Source organism: Falco naumanni, chromosome 8, assembly GCF_017639655.2.
Source record: "Falco naumanni isolate bFalNau1 chromosome 8, bFalNau1.pat, whole genome shotgun sequence".
NCBI lineage: Eukaryota > Metazoa > Chordata > Aves > Falconiformes > Falconidae > Falco > Falco naumanni.
In genome coordinates this window covers 48,367,068-48,386,657 of record NC_054061.1, presented here as the reverse complement: position 1 = coordinate 48,386,657, position 19,590 = coordinate 48,367,068, and the positions used below count along the sequence as shown (strand labels likewise).

Below are 19,590 nucleotides of genomic sequence, written 5' to 3'. Positions count from 1 at the left end.
GGTGGCAAACTGCAGAAAAGGGACTGCAAGACAAGCTGACCAGAGAAGAAATGAGCAGAAGGGAGCTTCACTCAATCCAATAGTAAAAGCATTAAATTAGGAAAGGAGGAACAGAAAACCACACTTCACTGCTTCTATTCAGTTTTAAACTGCCCTTTCCCTTTCTTGTTCAATGAATCCAACCTTCCCAGCCCCTCCTCTGCTTTCTACATTTAAGTAGAAAACTGAAGAGTGTAATTTATGTCACCAGCTGCTTTAAAACCATAAACTTGTTTCTCAGAGGTAATCGGTTGTCTCCTAGTGAAGGCACTTTGAAGCAGACTGTTTACTTCCCATCCCTGTCCTCAGGCTCCCTCTGAGGGGAATGCTCAGCTGTCCGTATTTGCTCTCTCCCAGGGCATTTGGAGGGACAGCCTGAGCGATGGTACATGTGCCATCAGCCACAGGACGTCCTTCTCGTGAGATGCTGCTGCCACATTGATGCCATATGCCTTTTTATTTCATGACACCTGTTTACACAGTGTGAGTCAGGAAAAAGATTACTTTCACAGCAGACTGGGACACCATACAGCGTTCACAGGCAGGCAATATTGTATTTGCAGTGGGTTCATGGAACATCTAGTGAAAGCATTTAACAATTCATATTGTCAGAATCTGTAGAACCATCCAGATACATGCTGGTTTCAGTCTCCGGTGTAAATGCCACAGTTGCAAATCATTTTGAAAGCCAAAGAAATCAAATTCTGTAGCTAAAACTTAGTTATAAGGAGAAAAAAAAATCATGTATTTTTTCTGATTATTATTACCTAACATATGCCATCCCTCTGTTTTGATTAAGGATTTCTTCCTTTATTGATTATTCTTAGTATTGCAAAGTAAGTAAGAGTTGACTTTTATAACTTTGTATATAAAAATAGCTATTATCTCTGGAGTGCAGAATATTTATACCTGATAGGATGCATAGTTTTATGATAGTAGGTCTCTGGAAAATTTTGAGAACAGGTTGTTAACGCTTCAAGTGCTGGAGAGCAAAGACTGGTACCTTAGTTTAAACCAAAGCACTTTTGAGTTAAAGTGCTGCATAGCATACTCAGTGATCTCAGTCATGTGCTGATGCTCCCTTTCTCTGACTCTTCTGTGGGATCATAGTCTTGGACAGCAGAGCAGGGCAAACAGCTTAAATCTTGGTGGCTAAATCTTCAACTGCTGCACCAGATTAACTAGACTTAATTTGTCAAATCATGAATGTGCCCTCCTCACTATGTTGTGATTTATTTTTTTTTGAACACTGAGGATTTAAGCCTGTAATACTTGGAATGAAAGTAGTGTTACAGATATGTTATGTGATGTGACAAAACAGTAGTATAATGTTCAGTAAAGAATAAGTAAGTTGATTCAAGAACCTACAAAAAGAAAGAAAAAAACTTCTAGCATTTTCCAACCTTGAGAAAGTTTTACTAAATTCAGTTGATAGTTTTAAAAATAAACATTACCAGAAAGTATTTTTTTAAAACCCTAAAAATATTAATGGCATTGCATTCACATAGTTTCAACCACGAAAGAAAAACACCACAAAAACTGTAATCAAGTATAAGATAGATCTCAAAGCCCCCCAGTACTCCGAGGAAAATGTGTTTTCTGCATTGTTCTACAAAAGGGTTATCTGAATAGCAAGGAAGATTAGGAATTAGTCCAGTGTATCAGCAAGTCACCAGTAAAACTGAAAAAACAACTCAGGAGTCCTAAGCAGAAATTACATGGTCAAGAAGAAAACAAGCTATTCCATTCCTATGGCCAGGAATGTGGTATCATTAAGGAACAGAGTAATAGGTAACTTAAGAACATTTAGGGAAGAAGGCTGGGAAAAGGCAAGTCATTTCCCTGAGCAGGGTATGAGAAACAAGCCTTTATCAATCAGAAAGATGGATTCCCGTCTGAACAAAACCAGGGAATTATACAGAAATCTTTGTCATGTGGCTTCCTTAACCTGCATGAAGCAGTCAAGCAGAAGATTAGCTACAAAAACTACAAGTCATGTGACCTAAAGAGAAAGGACTACTAAGAGTATTTGATTGTTTCAGCACTGAAAGAAAAAACAGGGCTGCAAACACTTTGAGAGCTCCTGGTGCAGGGTACAAAGCCAAGTGATTGCCCTTTCAAATTAGCAGAGACGCTGAAGTGGTCACAAAGGACCCCAACTCAAGTTTAATCTTAGAAATATATTTATTGCTTCATCAACAGTTTCCACTATTGAAATTATATAGTTTAAGAGAATAAAATTAGTCTTTTACCAACCTATTATTTTATCTAATAAAAAACCCACCGCCACCACCACAAAACGAGCTCCAGGTAACCTGGTAAGTACAATATGAAATTAAAGCTCTTTCACAGGTGGTAAACTGGAAATCTTTGTATAGTTGTGCGACACATTTCATTCCTTGTTCTAAGAGCAGGTTTAGGATCTAGGGGTTCCCTCTGTAAGACCTGCAATCTCTTACAGCAGGCAGTAAGCAGCATTCCTCAGAAAGTAGTACAAGTGGTACCAAACACCCTCTGTCTCCAGGAGTCACACCTTTGGAGAGCAGAAACCAGAGCTGCTCTTCAGAAGCTGTTCTTAACTGAAATTTTACAAGAGAAAAAACAAAAATCAAGCATGCAGTATGACAAAAGTGCTGCAGTTGGAAAGTAACTGACAGGTAAGAAGGAAGGAGGAGTAGAACCGCACTGATGTTGCAGGAAAGTATGTGCTTTGCAAATCAGGAAAAAGAATCTCTAGAAGTGATCAAAAATTTGGATTGTAGGCTCTAAAACTGTAGTAAATAACCTCTTAGACAGGAGTTTGAGCCAAACTTCCTTCTTTTTATACTAAAAGGAGATGTACCCATGTTTTGAATATGGCCCTCATTACTACTAATGACACTACTAAAACCTGGGTGTACCGGTTGATGGCCAACTGAACATGAGCCAGCAGTGTGCCCAGGTGGCCAGGAAGGCCAACAGCACCCTGGCTTGTATCCAAAACAGTGTGGCCAGGAAGACCAGGGAAATTATTGTCTCTCTGTACTCAGCACTGGTGAGGCCGCACCTCAAATATTGTGCTCAGATTTGGGCCCCTCACTACAAGAGGGTCGTAGAGGTGCTGGAGCATGTCCAGAAAAGGGCAATGAAGCTGGTGAAGGGTCTAGAGAACGAGTCTTATGAGGAGCAGCTGAGGGAACTGGGGTTGTTTAGTCTGGAGGGAGACTCAAGTGGGACTTTTTCCTTCTCTACAACTACCTGCAAAGAGGTTGTAGGCAGGTGGGGTCGGTCTCTTCTCCCAGTTAACAAGCAACAGGACAAGAGGAAACAGCCTCAAGTTGCACCAGGGGAGGTTTAGATTGGATGTTAGGAAAAAATTCTTCACTGAAAGGGTGTTGAAACACTGGAACAGGCTGCCCAGGGAGGTGGTGGAATCACCATCCCTGGAGGTATTTTAAAAACACATAGATGCTGTGCTTAGTGACATGGTTTAGTGATGGACTTGGCAGTCCTGGGTTAATGATTGGACTTATGATCTCAAGGGTCTTTTCCAACCTAAATTATTCTATGATTCTATGTCCCGAAAGAAATGTACAAGGCAGCACTGTTTGAGGAATGATAAGAGCAGATGACAGCAGAATCAAAACAAATAGTGGGTTTTCATAATAATATGTAGAAACCATCATTTCATTATGTTCTTCATCTAGTCTCTCCTTTATATTTTTTGTAAGCCAATCAAGCCAAGCAGGCATGTTCATGAAAATCAGTATTTCTTCATAAAGCATCAGTGGCATGGACTCTTAATGGCATCAATGTACCTTTACAGAATGAAATGCTGGTTCTAAATTTTAACTAAATGGAATGACTGCATAAAATTATCATGATTAAAATGTTTTCCTGTATTTGCATAAAAAAAAATCCTGGCCTCATATTTACTAATGTACGCTCAATGTGAGCATAAATGCCGGGGAGGGGTGGTTCTTTTTAAGTTATAGCTTTCAGAACATCTGGTTTATATGATATAATGTCCTAATGTCACTGTAATCATCTGCATGCCAGAACCTGGCAGTAGAATCAAGCCCTATTTAAAATGAAGCATATTTACAGTAACATTTGCAAGCTATATAACTAAACCTATCCTTTACCCTTAGAAAATATGCAAGTCAAACATAAAAAAAAAATAAATCCATAAGCAACTAATAAGGCCCCAGTCAAAGTCATCACACTAAGCTCATGCTGTTTACAAGATCACACCTGTTAGGCCCCATCTCTGCAAATTCACCAGCCCCACTTCAAGCAAGAATTGGACACAGAGGATGTTGTAGTCCTGACTTTGCACAGTAATCCACAGGGTGCAATGAGGAGGTGGTTTGCATCACTGGGATTTAAAAACATCTTGTTTCAGTTCAAATAGCCTTGTCCTAAGAGAATTCTCACAAAATAAGTTTATATATATATATATATATATATATGTATCTCAAATAAAATGTGAAGTCTTTAAAGATCTAGGCACAACTAAATTTTTAATACTCTCATCTAGTGCTGTATATGCATGTATTTAAGCAATTACAAATCTTTCAGAGCATGTAAAAATTAAAGTTTCCTTGTTGGAGTTACAAATATGCCCATCCTTTCAGGAAGTACCATCTTTTCATCAACATCTTAATCTTTCAAAAGCAGAAACCTTGTATCATTTTCACAGTGAGAAGTTACTCATGTGTATACATCAAGTGCTAACTTAAGAATGTGACTGCTGAATAATAAAGGAAGGAAATTGGCATCCTGAAAGGTCATTTTTAAAATGGTAGCTATTCCAGCAAAATTGCATCAGTGTGAGCTGTTGTGAACAAGAAAAAGTTTCTGGGATTCCTGACAGTAAATATTTTTTGGAAAGTAGCAAGAAAATACTGAGAATTATACTTTCAAAAAAAGTGTGGAGCTTAAAATTTGTAGTCTAAGCAATAAATACTACTGAAAAAGTCAATAGAAGATTTCCAATAACTCTGTTAAAGGGATTCTTCTCAAAAATAAGCACTGAATAGGACTTCTACTTTACATGAGTTTTCTTACAGAAGTTTGTGTCATAAATTTCAAAATTTCAGGTTTTTTTATAAATTAAACATCTTCATTTTTTTTCTTTAGTTCCCCATTTTGATTTCACTGTTTATTCCATACTATGTGGTATATTGAATTAGCTGATTTTCTGCACCATTTCAGGAACATTTCTGTATTGTTTCAGGAAATAATGCATCTCTACATTTTTTCCCCGTGCATACTGTTTCCCATATTGTTTTCTGGCATGTGAGACTGGCCAGCATCACAACACAAAGAGGAGATTAAGCCCTTATCTCTGCACCTGAAGTGAGTGGTTGAGCTATGCGGTCCTTTCTTGCTTTACAAAATGCTAGGGAGGACTTGGCTTTTGCAGATTTTCGGACCACAGTCACTAAAAACTTATTCAAATTGGCTCACCAACGTGGAGGGCCAGGGCAGTGCATCATGGCTGCAAAACAGGGCAGAAGGTGGCTACACAATCCTAGGCACAATCAAGAGTTCCCCTGCTTCTGGGCCCTAGTCTTGGCCACCTGGGCTGCCCCAGGAGCTTGAGACTCTACAGTACCGAGGAAGAGACCTCCCTCTTGACAGCTACCTGGTTGTGAGAAAGAGACGTTTTACCACTGCCATGACCAGAGCGCATGACTGAGGGTGCAGTTCTTACAAGAGGGGAAGGACGACCAGGAATAAATGATGAAAAATGACACACTTTCATGCCCCTGTCCGTGCAGGGATGATGCAAACAAATACCTGCCACTCCTGGGAAACAATCTTGTGGATTAGTCCATGAATAGCATAGTTGAGCACATTTCAGCTGTGGGAGGAACACAGGGAGTGTATTAGCTGATAACTCTGTATTTTTGGCTGTGAGTCAGCATAAGGCCAACATACACTCCAGCTCATCAGAATTACTCTGTCGTTGATATGTTTCTCCCTTCTGTTTGATAGGAGAAATTATGAGTAGCATTTTTCCAGCATTGGTCCCAGCTCATTGCCACCTTCTTCCCCTCAACAAATACTATGTCCCACTACACATGCATGCACAGGGACTTGCACATGGATGCTGGCAGGCGCAGCACAGCAGTACTGCCACACGGTTTGGTTACAGATGTCCCTGCAGGAACCATCTGGCTCTTGGCTGAATTAATGCCTTTCTGACCCTGATCTCCTGTGTCGTCTAAGAGTTTATTTTCATTACCTCACAAGAGCTGAAAATGAACTGTAAGCATTTTAAGACCTTATATAGCATTTTCCTTTCTGTTTCCTATGTATTTGCTTTCCCCAATCCAAACAAATTTGAGTGCATAATAAGCCACAGGCCCTCTGTTAGCGTGAATCAGTGGTGCTCAATTACTTGAAACTTTCAGAGGCAAACCCCCTCCCTCTAATAAACAGGTATCCTAAACTCACTATGGTATAATGTATTATGCATATACTGGACGTATTTCAAGTAATGTTGAACCAGTAGTGCATGCGTAAGTAACAGAAGTGTGTGCTACAGGTGTTATTGAAGGGGCATGTTTACTAAACTCACTCAGTAAATTTGCTAAAATTTACAGAGATGCTGGAAGGCTTTGGACAGCTTCTTATCTTTAAGGGAAGTGAGTTGACTGCTTGTTTGCAATTACTTGTATTTCTGACAGGAACCTTGCACATTTGGTAGAAATAGGGTTGTTTATTCAGAGAAGCCTTCACCTGAGAAGTTGGCAGTAGTGAAGCGCAGGCTGAAGTGAAGGGAGTGGTGTGCCATAGCACTGCTCGCTTTGAAGTCACTCTACCGCCTTGTTTCCCGCTTTTTTTTTTTTTCCCCCTGCAACAACCGCTACCAACATTCATATTCCGCGTAACAGACCAACAGGGAATGCCGCGGGCGCGGCCCGCAAGATGGCAGCCGCCCGCCCGCCCCCGCCGCACTCAGTTTCCCGCCATGCAGCGCCGCGCGGGCGGCCGGAAGCTGGCGCGCGCGCGCAGTTGCAGGGCTGAGCGCCGCGCGTCGGTGTGCGCCGCGTTCCGCCGGAAGTGACGTCACTGGCGGCCGTGCGCGGTGGCGGTGGGCAGTAGGTGCGGGGCTCGCTGGGCCGCGGGTCGGTGGGCGGCCGCGCTCCCGCGGGCGGGGCACCCTTCTCCCCTTCCCGCCTTCCCCCGGGCCGGGTGGTCGCGATTCTGCGGCGGGTGGGAGGGCGCGGGCCGGCTGGTAACTCAGCCCCGCGGGGAGCGCGGTGGGCGGCCGGGGCCGGGCCCGTGGGGACGGGCCCGTGGAGTCGGGGCTGGCGGCGGTGGCGCTGGCGGCGGAGGTGCCCTTACCTCCTAGGACTAGTGCTGTGTAGCCGTAAGAGATCTGACCAGGTTTGGGGGGGTTGGGGGTGGGGGAAGCTGTGCTGTTTTGTACCGGTTTTGTTTTAAGGAGTTACGCAAACGTAGATGTAAAGAACAAATGAAAAGCGTAGGTTCCTGCACCGTGAGCAGTAAAAGGTTTTTGATTGTCTTCTGTGTGTTACAGATGAAATGTTTTTCGTATGTTGAACTCCACGTCGGGTTGTCTCATTGCTGCACGTTCGGAACTTCATAAAAAGTAGGAAGTCAAGATGAAGAGCAGGGTGACACAAGTAAATGTAAGTTTTCTTAAATTGTAGAGTTTGATTATTCCCATGTTACTAGTGATTAGGTTTGTAGTTGATACTACATTAAGTAAAACTTCCTGAATGTAAAGCAAACAAGATCCATAATTGACAACTGCCTGTTTACAAGACAAATATGACTATGAAGTCAGTGAATTACAGCTGTTTCTAGCGCTTGTCCTAACAATGGAAGTTCTGAATGCTGTTACCATGTGATATAAAAGTAATTGTTGAAAAGTGACTGAATGATAGCTCAACAGAGAACGTAAGCATGTGGAGGAATGGAGAAAAGAGATGTTGAAAAATTGACTATGATGTTGAAAAGATAAAAGAGACAGGAAGTAGCAGTTAATGTGGTAACTGTATTTCTTAATGTGAAAGTTAAGCTTTCCTTTTTAAAAGCAGCATGGTGCATTTCTGAATGGATGGGAGTGATTTTTAGGAATGCAAGAAGAAAAAATTTGCTTTAAAATTACTCTTCTAATGATGGTTTGGAAATGCCATGTTTGTAAAACCCACTAAATTTGGGACAGGTTAGCAGAGTGATACTCTTGATACATTGTCTCAAATCTATGCTATTTCTCTGCCTATTCTGGAGTTCAACCCTGTATAGGCGGCTTCACTCTTTTGATTCCAGCTTTTCTGACTGAAGCGGTTTTTAATAGAGGTGCTTGAGGGATAGCTTGATAGTTTCTCTTATTTTCCCAACCTGGTAGTACTCCCTTATAGGTACCACATAAGGTACTCCATTATCTGTCGAAATCAGCCAGTTAAAAAAAGCACGCTGTTTGGACACTATCAGTTAATCATTTTGATCAAAATGGACAAGGAAGAAGACTGTGACAGAAAGCCTAGTCACAAAGAGCTGAGGGTGACAAGTTCTTCAGCAAACATAGCTGCTTCTGCAAGGACACATAATAACTGCCAAATACATACCGTTGTTTTATTTCTGTGAACACGTGTTCTTTGGGTCTGCTTGGACAGAGGCAGATGATGTAGAACTCAAGAGAATGGATCATCCTAAAAAGACCTCCTGCTTCCCATCTGCTAAATATTATTTAAATACAATAACTGTTCTATGTTTTTCAAAGATTTTTATTACCACTGTCTTGGAAGCTAAGGATACGATCTTGCATTATATTATTTTGGGGAAAACACAACTTAAGAACTTCTTTAATCTTTGAATGATTTCAGTGATCTGCTGTTATGTATAGTCCCACAAAGGAATATTGAAAGGGGAAGAAAACCTTGGTGAAAATTAATTAATTTCTTGTACTAGCTTTGCCATCAAACATACTGTTACTTTGTAGTTAAATTGTCAGATGGGCGTTACACTTGTCTGTATGCATGCTCCCAGTAAAATGATGCAATGCATTTGTTCTGTACTGTTGTGTTGATTCAGGCAAGATAATACTGGGAATAATTTTGAAGTGTTAGAAATGGACCCTAGGAAAGGTGATACTCTAGGATATGTTATCGTGGCCTCAAAAATATAAATTTATATTTATATTTATATATATATATACACACACTTAGACACACACCCCAGGCTGGGTGATAGCAAGTTAGCCTCATCAGTCTATTGATAGGATGATGCTCATAATCTTTGTGTTGCTATTATTTCTTTAGAAAGCCTCAGTTAATGTTTGTCTTACTGGCACAGCTCGTTATAGACACCACACTTGCCATTTAGTAAAGATACTTTTCTTTCTAATTAAGTTTTTGGAGATCATCGGTTATAACTGTCCATCAGGGTCTGCTTAGGAATGAGATTGTCATTGTATTGTACTAACTGGTAGTTTTAGCTGGTTCTTTGGTGGGGCAAAACCCACTGTGCTGGTGTGTTAGTGGGTAGCATGCCATTTCAACAAATGAGTATTTCTGGAAAAAGTTCAGTAAAGGTGCACAGTAGGTCCTTGTGTTGAGTTTATGCATCAAGGTGAATGTTACCTATTTCACAGGCTGATCACTGGCATATAACCTGAGGTTGTGGTTCTGAAAAATCACAAATAATATTATAAGGGAAGAGAGGATGCCTACAATGGAAGTATAGAGGTTATAGAAGCTGCTTCTTAGCTGTACCAAAGTAGTTTTAAAACATCTTGATAAGGTGAATGTCTTCCTATGTGTGTTGTAGATGCTGTCATGCTCTGATTTTTGTGTATGACTGCATACTTCTGTATGTCATGGTTCAGCCCAAAGAATTTGCTGTGAACTAATTAAACGTATATCACTTAAACAGTCCTGGAAACTTACATTTCAAAAAAATCTAGAATCATATTTGCTTTGAGGAACTGTCAAGTGGAACAGTGTAACTTGGATGTGTATAATGTATGAAGCAAGGAGTGACTCATGAGAAAATAAATCGTAGTAAGAAGGAGGAAGGTACGGAGAAATTATGTAGTAAGGGGAATTCTTAGGAGGAAGACACTCTCCAAACAAGAAGTGGTAGAATTCTGTTAATTGCATTGTATTGCATTTGATACAACAAAGTGTAAAATGGCGTATGGAAGAAGGAAGCAGGAAAGGCAGACAGAAGGTCCATCTCCAGCAGTAATTGACAGCAGATCCCTTGCAAAGTTTAGGAACAGGGCAGCTCTAAAAGCACCCATCCACATACTCTGTTTGCCTATTTGCAGCTTCCTGAGACGGATAAATTTGTCCTAGTAACCTGTGTGAATTTTTCTTCAGTGATTGTCGAGTCCCTTGAATGTATGGAAGCATTTGGTGTCTGCAGCATCCTGTAGCAGGGAGTCCAGCTGCTTAACTACCTACTTGGAATCAGCTGTCCTTGTCATAACTGACTGCCATTAGCTTTATTTGATGGCCCTAAAGGAGTAGGGAACTGAAGACATGGTACGCTTTGATCTCAAGACATGTGCTCACAGTAATTGATATATAATGTTGGGGCTTGATTTTTTTCTTTCTCTTTTCCTAAAGCATGGTTCCAGTTATGAAAGGAAGGAAAACTACAGTTCGCGCCAAAAAAGTTTGTCTCCAGAGGACAGGTAGAATGATTGATTTTTATACCCTACCATTTTGTATCTAGACCTCACATAGTGGGTTAGATAAGTTTTTAAAAAAACCCACAACTGAACATCAGGTTCCATTTCTTTTTATATATTACCATAACTGAGCAGTGAAAAGTAAGTGTAGGTTTAATAGACTACTTGCATGGTAATATAGCAGTAATTAGACTTGTTAACAAAGTCCTTAGTGTTCAGTTAAATTGTCATGGAACTTGAAAATAGAAACTAGATGCCAGCTTTCTCTTTGACTCGTGTGTTGCTGGTGTCACAATTTTCACTTTAGAGCAAGATTATTGGTGCCAGCAGGAGCTGGAGAAACAGTATTTGAAGAGCAGTCTACTGTGGCATGAGGTGCACAGTTACCAGTCTGCTTTTAATTTCACATGTTAATTAGAATGAAACCTCTTGAACTAAACACAATGTAATTTTTTTTTCTAATAGTGTTTTGCCTGTATAGTATAAAACAGAATAAAGTAGGTGAATGAATGCATATGTTCCAAGGAAGGCATGGTGCTGAATTTACTTTTGGTATTTGATGTTACTGCCATTTAGCATTTAATTTTAAGTTCTAGGAGGAGCTTCCTTTTACAGTGCTTCTTTGACTTTTGATTATTTTTTGCTGACAAGAAATGATTAGAAATGGAGCATCTTCTATTTGAATGATATGGATATTGAAATGCAGGTTGCAGAAACAGAACAGTTCTGTGTTGTATTGCAAGTAGATATTAATAGCATTGCTTTTCTAAGCCTGTTACTAAAAATTTTGTGTCTTGGGTTGCAAATAGGGATATAGAGCATGACAGGCCTCCATCTCCCAGAAGGAGAAGGTACTCTGATGACAGCAGATATGATCAGGAATATTCAAGAAGGGAATACTATGATGACAGAACTTCAGAAGGAAGGTATCAAGCCTTTTCTTAATCAGTAATAAAATACTGATTTTAAAGTATAAAATGTGAAAGTTTCTCACGAACCCATGCATGTGTAGTGGTGGTTTTGTTTTTGTTTCTTAGAAGGATGGAAAGGGGAAGAGAGAGATACCATGATAAATGGGAGGAGAAAGAATCTGATCGAAGGAGACAGAGAAGATACTCATCACCTGACCATAGGAGTCCAGAGAGGTCGACAGTCCAGAGCTCACTTGCTCATGATGAGACCACTTCAAAGAAGAAGAAAGAAGAAGTGGATCCAATCCTTACTCGCACGGGTGGTGCATATATTCCACCTGCCAAGCTCAGGATGATGCAGGAACAAATTACTGATAAAAATAGGTGAGGTGAAAGTAACATATTAGAATTTTTACTGAAAAGGAGAACAATAAAGGGGTTTAGTGAGTGTTGGTGAAAATGGGATACCTTTTGAGGGCTGTGATCATCGTTTTGAAGGTATATTTTTACCAGAAGAAAGGTAAGAGAATCAGATTATGACTACCTGCTTCTGCTGCAAACTGTAAACGGGAAAGTGGGATACAGAGTATAACCAGGGATTTTTTGGAATATCTTAGAAAACTGAATGTATTGGGCTATACCATATCTGTAGAGAATTACATTTTGGTTTATCATGTTGGTTCAGTGATTTCCTGATAGCTAAATGTAAAATTGTGAACTAGTCTTCACATTTATGCAGTAGTATTTTCTTACCTGTTTTACTAATCACAGCTTACATCCACGTTTTCATATCAATATATATATATATATATATATTCACTCAGTGCTTCCTCAAATTCAGGCATTAATTGTGTTACCTTTGGAATAGCTTGGCGTATCAGAGGATGAGTTGGGAAGCCTTGAAGAAGTCGATCAATGGTCTTGTCAACAAAGTGAATGTTTCTAATATTGAAAATATCATTCATGAGCTCCTTCAGGAAAATATTGTTCGGGGAAGGTAAGTCTTAGTATTTTAAAACAATTCTTTTGCGTTTCTGCTAATATACTGCTTTCATGTATATCGTATGTGATGGGATGATCAGAATCCTGCAAATAGCATAAGAATAACAGAAGAGAACTAAGTAAATTCTAGAGAGGGGAATGTTTTTAGAATACACTTGCCCATAGAAGTTTGTATGTGGCTTATAAGTTCATACATTTCAAAATAATCTAGGTGGAAAATGGCATAATTTCCTTCCTCCTTACAGTTAATTTTGACTTCCAAATTTGAGTTGCAAATATTGTGATAAGAAGTTTTATCTAACTAGCAAAATAGTGATAAGTTTTATCTAGTTGTAAAGTCCTTTTCTGAGTTTTGTAAGTAGAGGGTAAATAGGATCTGAACGACACCAGTTTCAGTTTGTAAGTGAGAACTAATAAATAGTTTCAAAATGAAATATCCTGTTTCTGTGCACTGGTATGACGTGAGTTCTGTTCCATTTGTCAACTCCAAAATAAGTAGGAATGAGGTCCTTATGCAGTAATTAGTACCATGTAGGAGATTTTTTTTTTTTTTAAATTCAATAGACCACAAAGAAGATAATTGGGTACCAGTGTGCATTTTGAAGATTCATGTTAGGATTACAGCAAAAGTCAAGTTCTATGTGCTAAAGCATATTAAAAAAGCAAAACTGGGAGGAGGGGGAAAAAAGTCTTTATTTTCAGACTTCAGTCTTGATAAAACTGTTAGACACCCATAGTATAATAAAAGGACTATTATCTCATGAGTCCTGTGTTTACATTCATGTAGACTTTAATTAGTAGTCTTTTATAATCAGTTCTTAGTTCCAAACATTAAAATTATGTTGAAAATATGTAGTTTCATTTGAGAATAACAGTGAAAAGCATTATACTTTGCTCATTCTGGTTTTACTGAACGTTGTTTTTTTACTTCTAGGTAGATGTTTTTTCTTAGGGACCTTTTATGGAAATATGATTTTTATTTCTTAGAAGTTTGTTTGCGTGTTTAAGTTATCATTGTACTAGAACACACTTCTGTATTTTTCATAAATAGTTGCAGTGCAGGTATCTCTTCTGTCATAAACAGGGTTTTGTTTTTTCAGCTGGGGAAAAGGAACGGCTCAATCATGTAAATTTCAAAGCTAGGAAGAGCCTGTGTTGGGGTTAAAATAGGATGATTGCAGGATACAAGATGAAGACTTTACTTTCTTACCATTTCCAAATGTAGTTCTAATAGGAACAATACTTAATGAAAGATAAAGTGTCAGTTTTAAGAATTTCTCAGCTCAGGTACATTTGGGCAACACATTTTGTAAAACTCCATTTGTGGCATGATAACTGTTTGAAAATGACTATTTGGTATCTACTAACTATTCCAGCTGTACAGTACTATTTTTCTTCAGTACATATCACATAAAACATTAAATGTTTTATTACCCAGAAAAATCTTAAACTTACATATTTTTACAGGGGATTGCTATCTAGATCCATTCTGCAAGCTCAGAGTGCCTCTCCAATTTTTACCCATGTTTATGCTGCTCTTGTGGCAATTATCAATTCAAAGTTTCCAAATATTGGTGAATTGATTCTCAAGAGGTTGATACTAAATTTTCGCAAAGGATATCGCAGAAATGATAAGGTATGTAAAATGTTCACATTTTTGCATTCAGCAAAATGCTGAAACTTGTAATTCTGCTGTGTTAACCTTATATTGAGTGTGTTAAAATTAGGTACTTCAAAGGAACACAGTCAAGATAAATGGGTTGGGGCCTGTCGCTAGTACATTTCAGTAGTTTTAGAGTATCATGAAAGCTTGACAACTTATTCTGGGTTGGTTCTGTGATAGTTTTGAGGGGGGCAGGGAGGGGTTGGGTTGGTTTCTGTTTTTAAAGTGTACTGTCCTAATTGTGAACAAGTTTTGAGGTGGGCAGGAAGGGTTTTGTTTGGTTTGGTTCTTACTTTAAAGTGTACTGTCTTAGTTGTGAGCAATTACCAGTATCCCAAAATAGTTACTTTGGGATCATTTAATCTGATTGTGAGATGCACAAATTTATAGTAAGTCTGAGTTACAAATTTTTCCTTCCATACACCATGTGTTAAAATTTCCCGGTTTATTTGTTTTGCAGCAACTCTGTCTAACATCTTCGAAGTTTGTGGCGCATTTGATGAATCAGAATGTGGTATGTTAATTTATGTTTCTACTCAATGCAAACCCCCCCTATATGCTGTTTATTTAGTTTCAAGGCAGCAATAGCCTAGGTGAGGATGCTCTCCCTTTTCTAAAGGTTACTGAAAATCTGAGTTGAAATTTCCTTTTAATGCCAATTTTAAGTTGGTATGACCTGTCTAGAAAAGGTATTGGTAATTGTCTATGGAGTTATCATCACTTACTATTGTACTTAGGCTCCAGAGCTTCCCCAGACTTCATAAATATGTTTGGGCTGGTATTGAGACAAATCTTGATGCAAAGCAAGTGTCATCCGAGGCTCTGTCCCACAAATCTAGAACAGAGTTTTCTTGCAGCACTGTCATCTGACTTAAACATCTGTGTAGGCAGAGCTAGAGTCAGTTGCATCTAAAATGGATTTGCATCCAGCCCTATGCCACTTTCTTTGTGTTAGAAATCCAGATACTCAAATTTAATGGCAAGAAGCAGTGTTTCAGGAATGCATTGGCCATGTGCAGCATTTTGGTATAGAGTAAACTAATCTGAGATGTGCCATTTGCTTGTGTGCCTGATCGTGGAAGACCTGATTTAATAATAGACACAACACACTTACAGCTGGTTTCTCTGCTTCTTGGAAATGCATTCTAATTTTTTCTTAGTGGCAAAAGGTTTACCGTTGTTTGCTTATTCATTTCAATAACATAGTCACATTCACCACAAAGTTGGTGTAAATACAAGTGGTAAAATTTTATTTGGAGTTTTGACTTCCTCTGGATTAGCTTTGTCCCACTACTGTTGCCTTGTGTGTATGAGTAAACAAGTAAAGAAGCATTCTCAAAAGCTGGGCTGTTCTGTTAAGTAAACCTGCTCTGTAACAATTGTGTAACGTTGTATATTCTAATTCTTTACTGATATACTTTCTGTAGGCTCATGAGGTTTTATGTTTGGAAATGCTCACTTTGCTTCTTGAAAGGCCTACTGATGACAGTATTGAAGTAGCAATTGGATTTATTAAAGAGAGTGGGCTCAAATTAACAGAAGTTTCTCCTAGAGGTATTAATGGTAAGTATAATTAGCCAACATTTGTATTTTGGTGTTTGTATTGGTAATTTCTTTTCATATTTACGTTTCTGTCTTTCCCAAGCAATCTTTGACCGTCTTCGACACATTCTGCATGAATCTAAAATTGATATGCGTGTTCAGTATATGATAGAAGTCATGTTTGCTGTACGAAAGGATGGCTTCAAGGATCATCCAATCATTCCAGAGGGATTAGATCTAGTGGAGGAGGAGGATCAGTTTACTCATATGTTGCCATTAGAAGATGACTACAACCCAGAGGATGTTCTTAGTAAGTTAGAATGGAAGATAATTCCATGACTGCATTCTCTGTGAAAACAAAATTATAAATAAATATTTATGGGTTTCTTCATTTTGTATTTTAAATGAAGATTTTCTTTTATTTTAAAGATGTTTTCAAGATGGATCCAAACTTTATGGAAAATGAAGAGAAATACAAAACGCTGAAGAAAGGTAGGGGGGTTGTGTGTGTATATGAGTTTTATATGTAATATTGATATATTTGCACACTTAATTTGGCATTTACTTATCTGACTATTATTACTAATGTTTATTATTTAACAGTGGGTGGTATTTGTGTCCCAGGTAACTGTCTTTCAGCTCATCATAGACTTTCCAATGTAATCCTGCTGTTTTCTTCAGTGTCGTTCCTCCAGCTACATCTTCATTCTGTTATGACCTATGTTATTGGCTCTCCCACATTCTCCACCTGAGACACTCTTTCACTCTTAGATGTTGGATCAAGATTTTTTTGGTAATGAAACTACTGTGGACTATATTCCTTTAATCTGGGATACATCTCTTCCAGAAATTCTTGATGAAGGTGACAGTGAATCTGAAGCAGATCAAGAGGGTGGAAGTAGTGAGGAAGATGAAGAGGAGGAGGAGGAGGAGGATGAAGATGGTAAGCATATGACTGACATCTTACTCGTGATTGGTTGTAGACGAAACGGGAAAGAAAAGCTTAACTTGTTACACATTTTGTGACACTAAGAATGTTCAAAAGTTAAGGGATGTTTTCATCCTAAATTATTCTCAGATTTGCTAGTGTTTACTAGCAAAAAGTATAAAAGTCTAAAAGGAAGCATTCAGCACAGGCAGAAAATGAAAAGCAACTTTGCCTGATTGTTCTTGACCATATCAGTTTCATGTGAGAAAAGCCTTGCAAATATAAGATATTAAAAACAATTAACATGAAAACACTGTCTTAAAAACTAGCAAAGACAACCTTCCTGGATGCCTGCTAGTGCTCTATCATATTTTTAGCTCACTTTCAAAATCAGAATGAGTTTTCTTACAACTGTATCTACATTCTCTAAGCTCTTAGTTCAGTTCAGCCCCTTTTCTTGATCTGAAGTGGAAGCAGTCAGTGTTTACACATTTTCAAAGGATGTATTTGATTCCTAGGAAAAAGGTTGATGGATGAATATAACTGAAGTGTTTGTGCAGACTGAGTTATTGAAAAGCCAGCTAAGTCCTGTTTTTGAATACCAAGAATGGGTTTCCTCACCAGTTTGCTGGCGTATTTCACAAATGAGTGAGCAGAGCTTCCTTCATGATTTATACTGTTACCAAACTTTAAAATAATGAAGGAATAGGGAATACCTTATGGATGAAGGTGTTACCCGAATGATTTTGGTTCAGAATGGATGTTTCTATACTTGCTCCAGGACAAAACAGAACTTCACAGAATGCTGTAACTAGATCCTACACATAACTGAAACAAATAATTTCCTGTTAAAATCAGGGAGACTACATAGAACATTGTATAGTTAAATTATGCAGAAAATACCTTGCTAATAATGTGGACAAGAAATGTTAAACTGAGAGGATGCAGTGGTTAAGTCATTTGAAAGGTCTTTAAAAGGAGAGTTATCCTCTTAAAATCTCTACAGATATATGGAGATACAGAATAACCTCTGAATATTCACTTGATAGTTATAAATGAGGCAAATGGGTTTTTTTTTTCTCTCCTTCTCTGTAAAAATAAAAAATACATAAACATGCCAAATAGTCCTAAATATTTCTATTCTAGAAAAAGTGTTGCACAGTGCGCTACAGACTTAGGTGTAATCTCTTAGAACAGCTCTATTACTATTTACTATCTGCCTTAATGTTTTGCTCCTTAAAACCCATGTTTTTCTTTCCCAGGTCAGAAAGTTACTGTCCATGACAAAACAGAAATTAACCTGGTCTCCTTCCGTCGTACAATTTATCTTGCTATTCAGTCAAGGTAAATCTAATATAATTTGTACATGTATGAGTGTAGTTAATTTGAAATGGGTGAACTGGGATTCTCTTTCTTTTAAAATTCTTTTTTAATGTGCAATTAAAAAAAACCCAACGAAACAAAAATGAACAGGGAGGTGTTCTTTAGGGAGCCGGACCTGATTGTATAAAGCAGACTGTTCTGACAAATTAAATACCCGAATTCTCATTCTAAGATAAATCGTATGTGTTTCAAAATGTTTGAGTGGTACTTTTCTTTGAGGATTGCCATAATCAGAATGTTCTGAGTGAACAAGTTGGTGATCTTCAGATCATGCAGCATCTGAAGAATTTCTGAAAAAAAACCTGCAACACACTTAAAACAGAGATGCTGTAGATTTCCTCCACTTCGGAGAGTAAGTAGTTCTGTAGTGTGGTACTATTTAGGCCTGTTTCCATCTGCATTGTTTGGAAACTAAGTATACATATACCAACCCTGAAGTATACTCTATTTGTACGCAACTTGAAAATGAAATCCCCTTGCAGTACAAAGTCCAAATAAACAAAACAGGGTGGTATAACTCTGGTGTTACCTGGGTAAAAGGAGAGATGAATCTTGTTGGATGCCACTCAATTCCAAAAGTAGGTATGACCCTCAATATTCTGCAGGTCTGAACCTGCATGAGGAATGAGATAATGTAGTTGTGGTATTGATCATTACACATATCAATTAATACCATACTGAGATGTATGAAAGGCTCTTATGTTTCTGAAAGTTACTGTTCGATACTTTCTTGCCATACCCAAGTTTGTTTGTCTTTTACTTGGGTGGGGGAAGGTGCTTACTGGTAGCTAAAGGCTTGCAATATGCAAGAATGGGAGAGTGGTGTGTGTGGTATATACTTACTTCGGAGCTTATGTACAGTGCTTGCATTTCACCGTTTTTCAGGATGTGTAAAATGAGCTTATGTTTGTGTTTTGCTAAGTTTTGTAAGATGATGTAATAGTAATAATGGCTCGAATCATCTTGTTTTCAAATTGTCTGCAAATGTAATGACTCGGATTAATTTTCATGCATAAACTATGAAATACAAAATATTTATTTTAAAAAACAACATAAAACCCTAACAAAACAAACAGATTTTAAAATGTTAATGAGATACTTCAAAACAGTTGAAGTTTCAGCACCAACAATCAATCTTAATATAATTCTGAAAAGTGTCTAGTGTACTGTATATTGCACAGATACTGAGAAGTATTTTTTTCTGTTATTGCAGCTTAGACTTTGAAGAATGTGCTCACAAATTACTGAAGATGGACTTTCCTGAAAGTCAGACCGTAAGCCTTGCTGCTTATTTGTTTTTTGTCAACATTATTAAGAAATAGTATTATGGGGGTGTCTAGAATCCTTACTCTTGTCCTGGGACCTAGTTTGTATAGCAAGCAGGTGAATGAGAATGACTCCTTACAGCTGTTGTTCCTCAAAATGGGTCTTACAATCTTAAGAGCAAATAGGCTAACGCATATTT

At 38.3% G+C, this 19,590-nt stretch overlaps 1 protein-coding gene across 2 annotated transcripts in view; it reads left to right on the top strand.

Moving 5' to 3' along the window:
• The first annotated feature begins 7,080 nt into the window (after positions 1–7,080).
• CWC22 (CWC22 spliceosome associated protein homolog) overlaps positions 7,081–19,590 on the top strand; it is a 35,214-nt gene continuing 22,704 nt past the window's right edge. Inside the window, exons 1-14 of one of the 2 annotated variants that reach the window (XM_040603322.1) lie at positions 7,081–7,130; positions 7,574–7,685; positions 10,632–10,699; positions 11,506–11,622; positions 11,734–11,991; positions 12,476–12,604; positions 14,077–14,245; positions 14,733–14,786; positions 15,700–15,835; positions 15,918–16,124; positions 16,244–16,306; positions 16,662–16,757; positions 18,005–18,086; positions 19,339–19,399. In XM_040603322.1, the coding sequence (XP_040459256.1) occupies positions 7,659–7,685; positions 10,632–10,699; positions 11,506–11,622; positions 11,734–11,991; positions 12,476–12,604; positions 14,077–14,245; positions 14,733–14,786; positions 15,700–15,835; positions 15,918–16,124; positions 16,244–16,306; positions 16,662–16,757; positions 18,005–18,086; positions 19,339–19,399 (1,467 nt within the window). In that variant the 5' untranslated portion in view covers positions 7,081–7,130; positions 7,574–7,658. Of the gene's footprint in view, positions 7,131–7,573; positions 7,686–10,631; positions 10,700–11,505; positions 11,623–11,733; positions 11,992–12,475; positions 12,605–14,076; positions 14,246–14,732; positions 14,787–15,699; positions 15,836–15,917; positions 16,125–16,243; positions 16,307–16,661; positions 16,758–18,004; positions 18,087–19,338; positions 19,400–19,590 lie in introns of those variants that run through there. The other variant, XM_040603323.1, reaches the window with a different exon arrangement.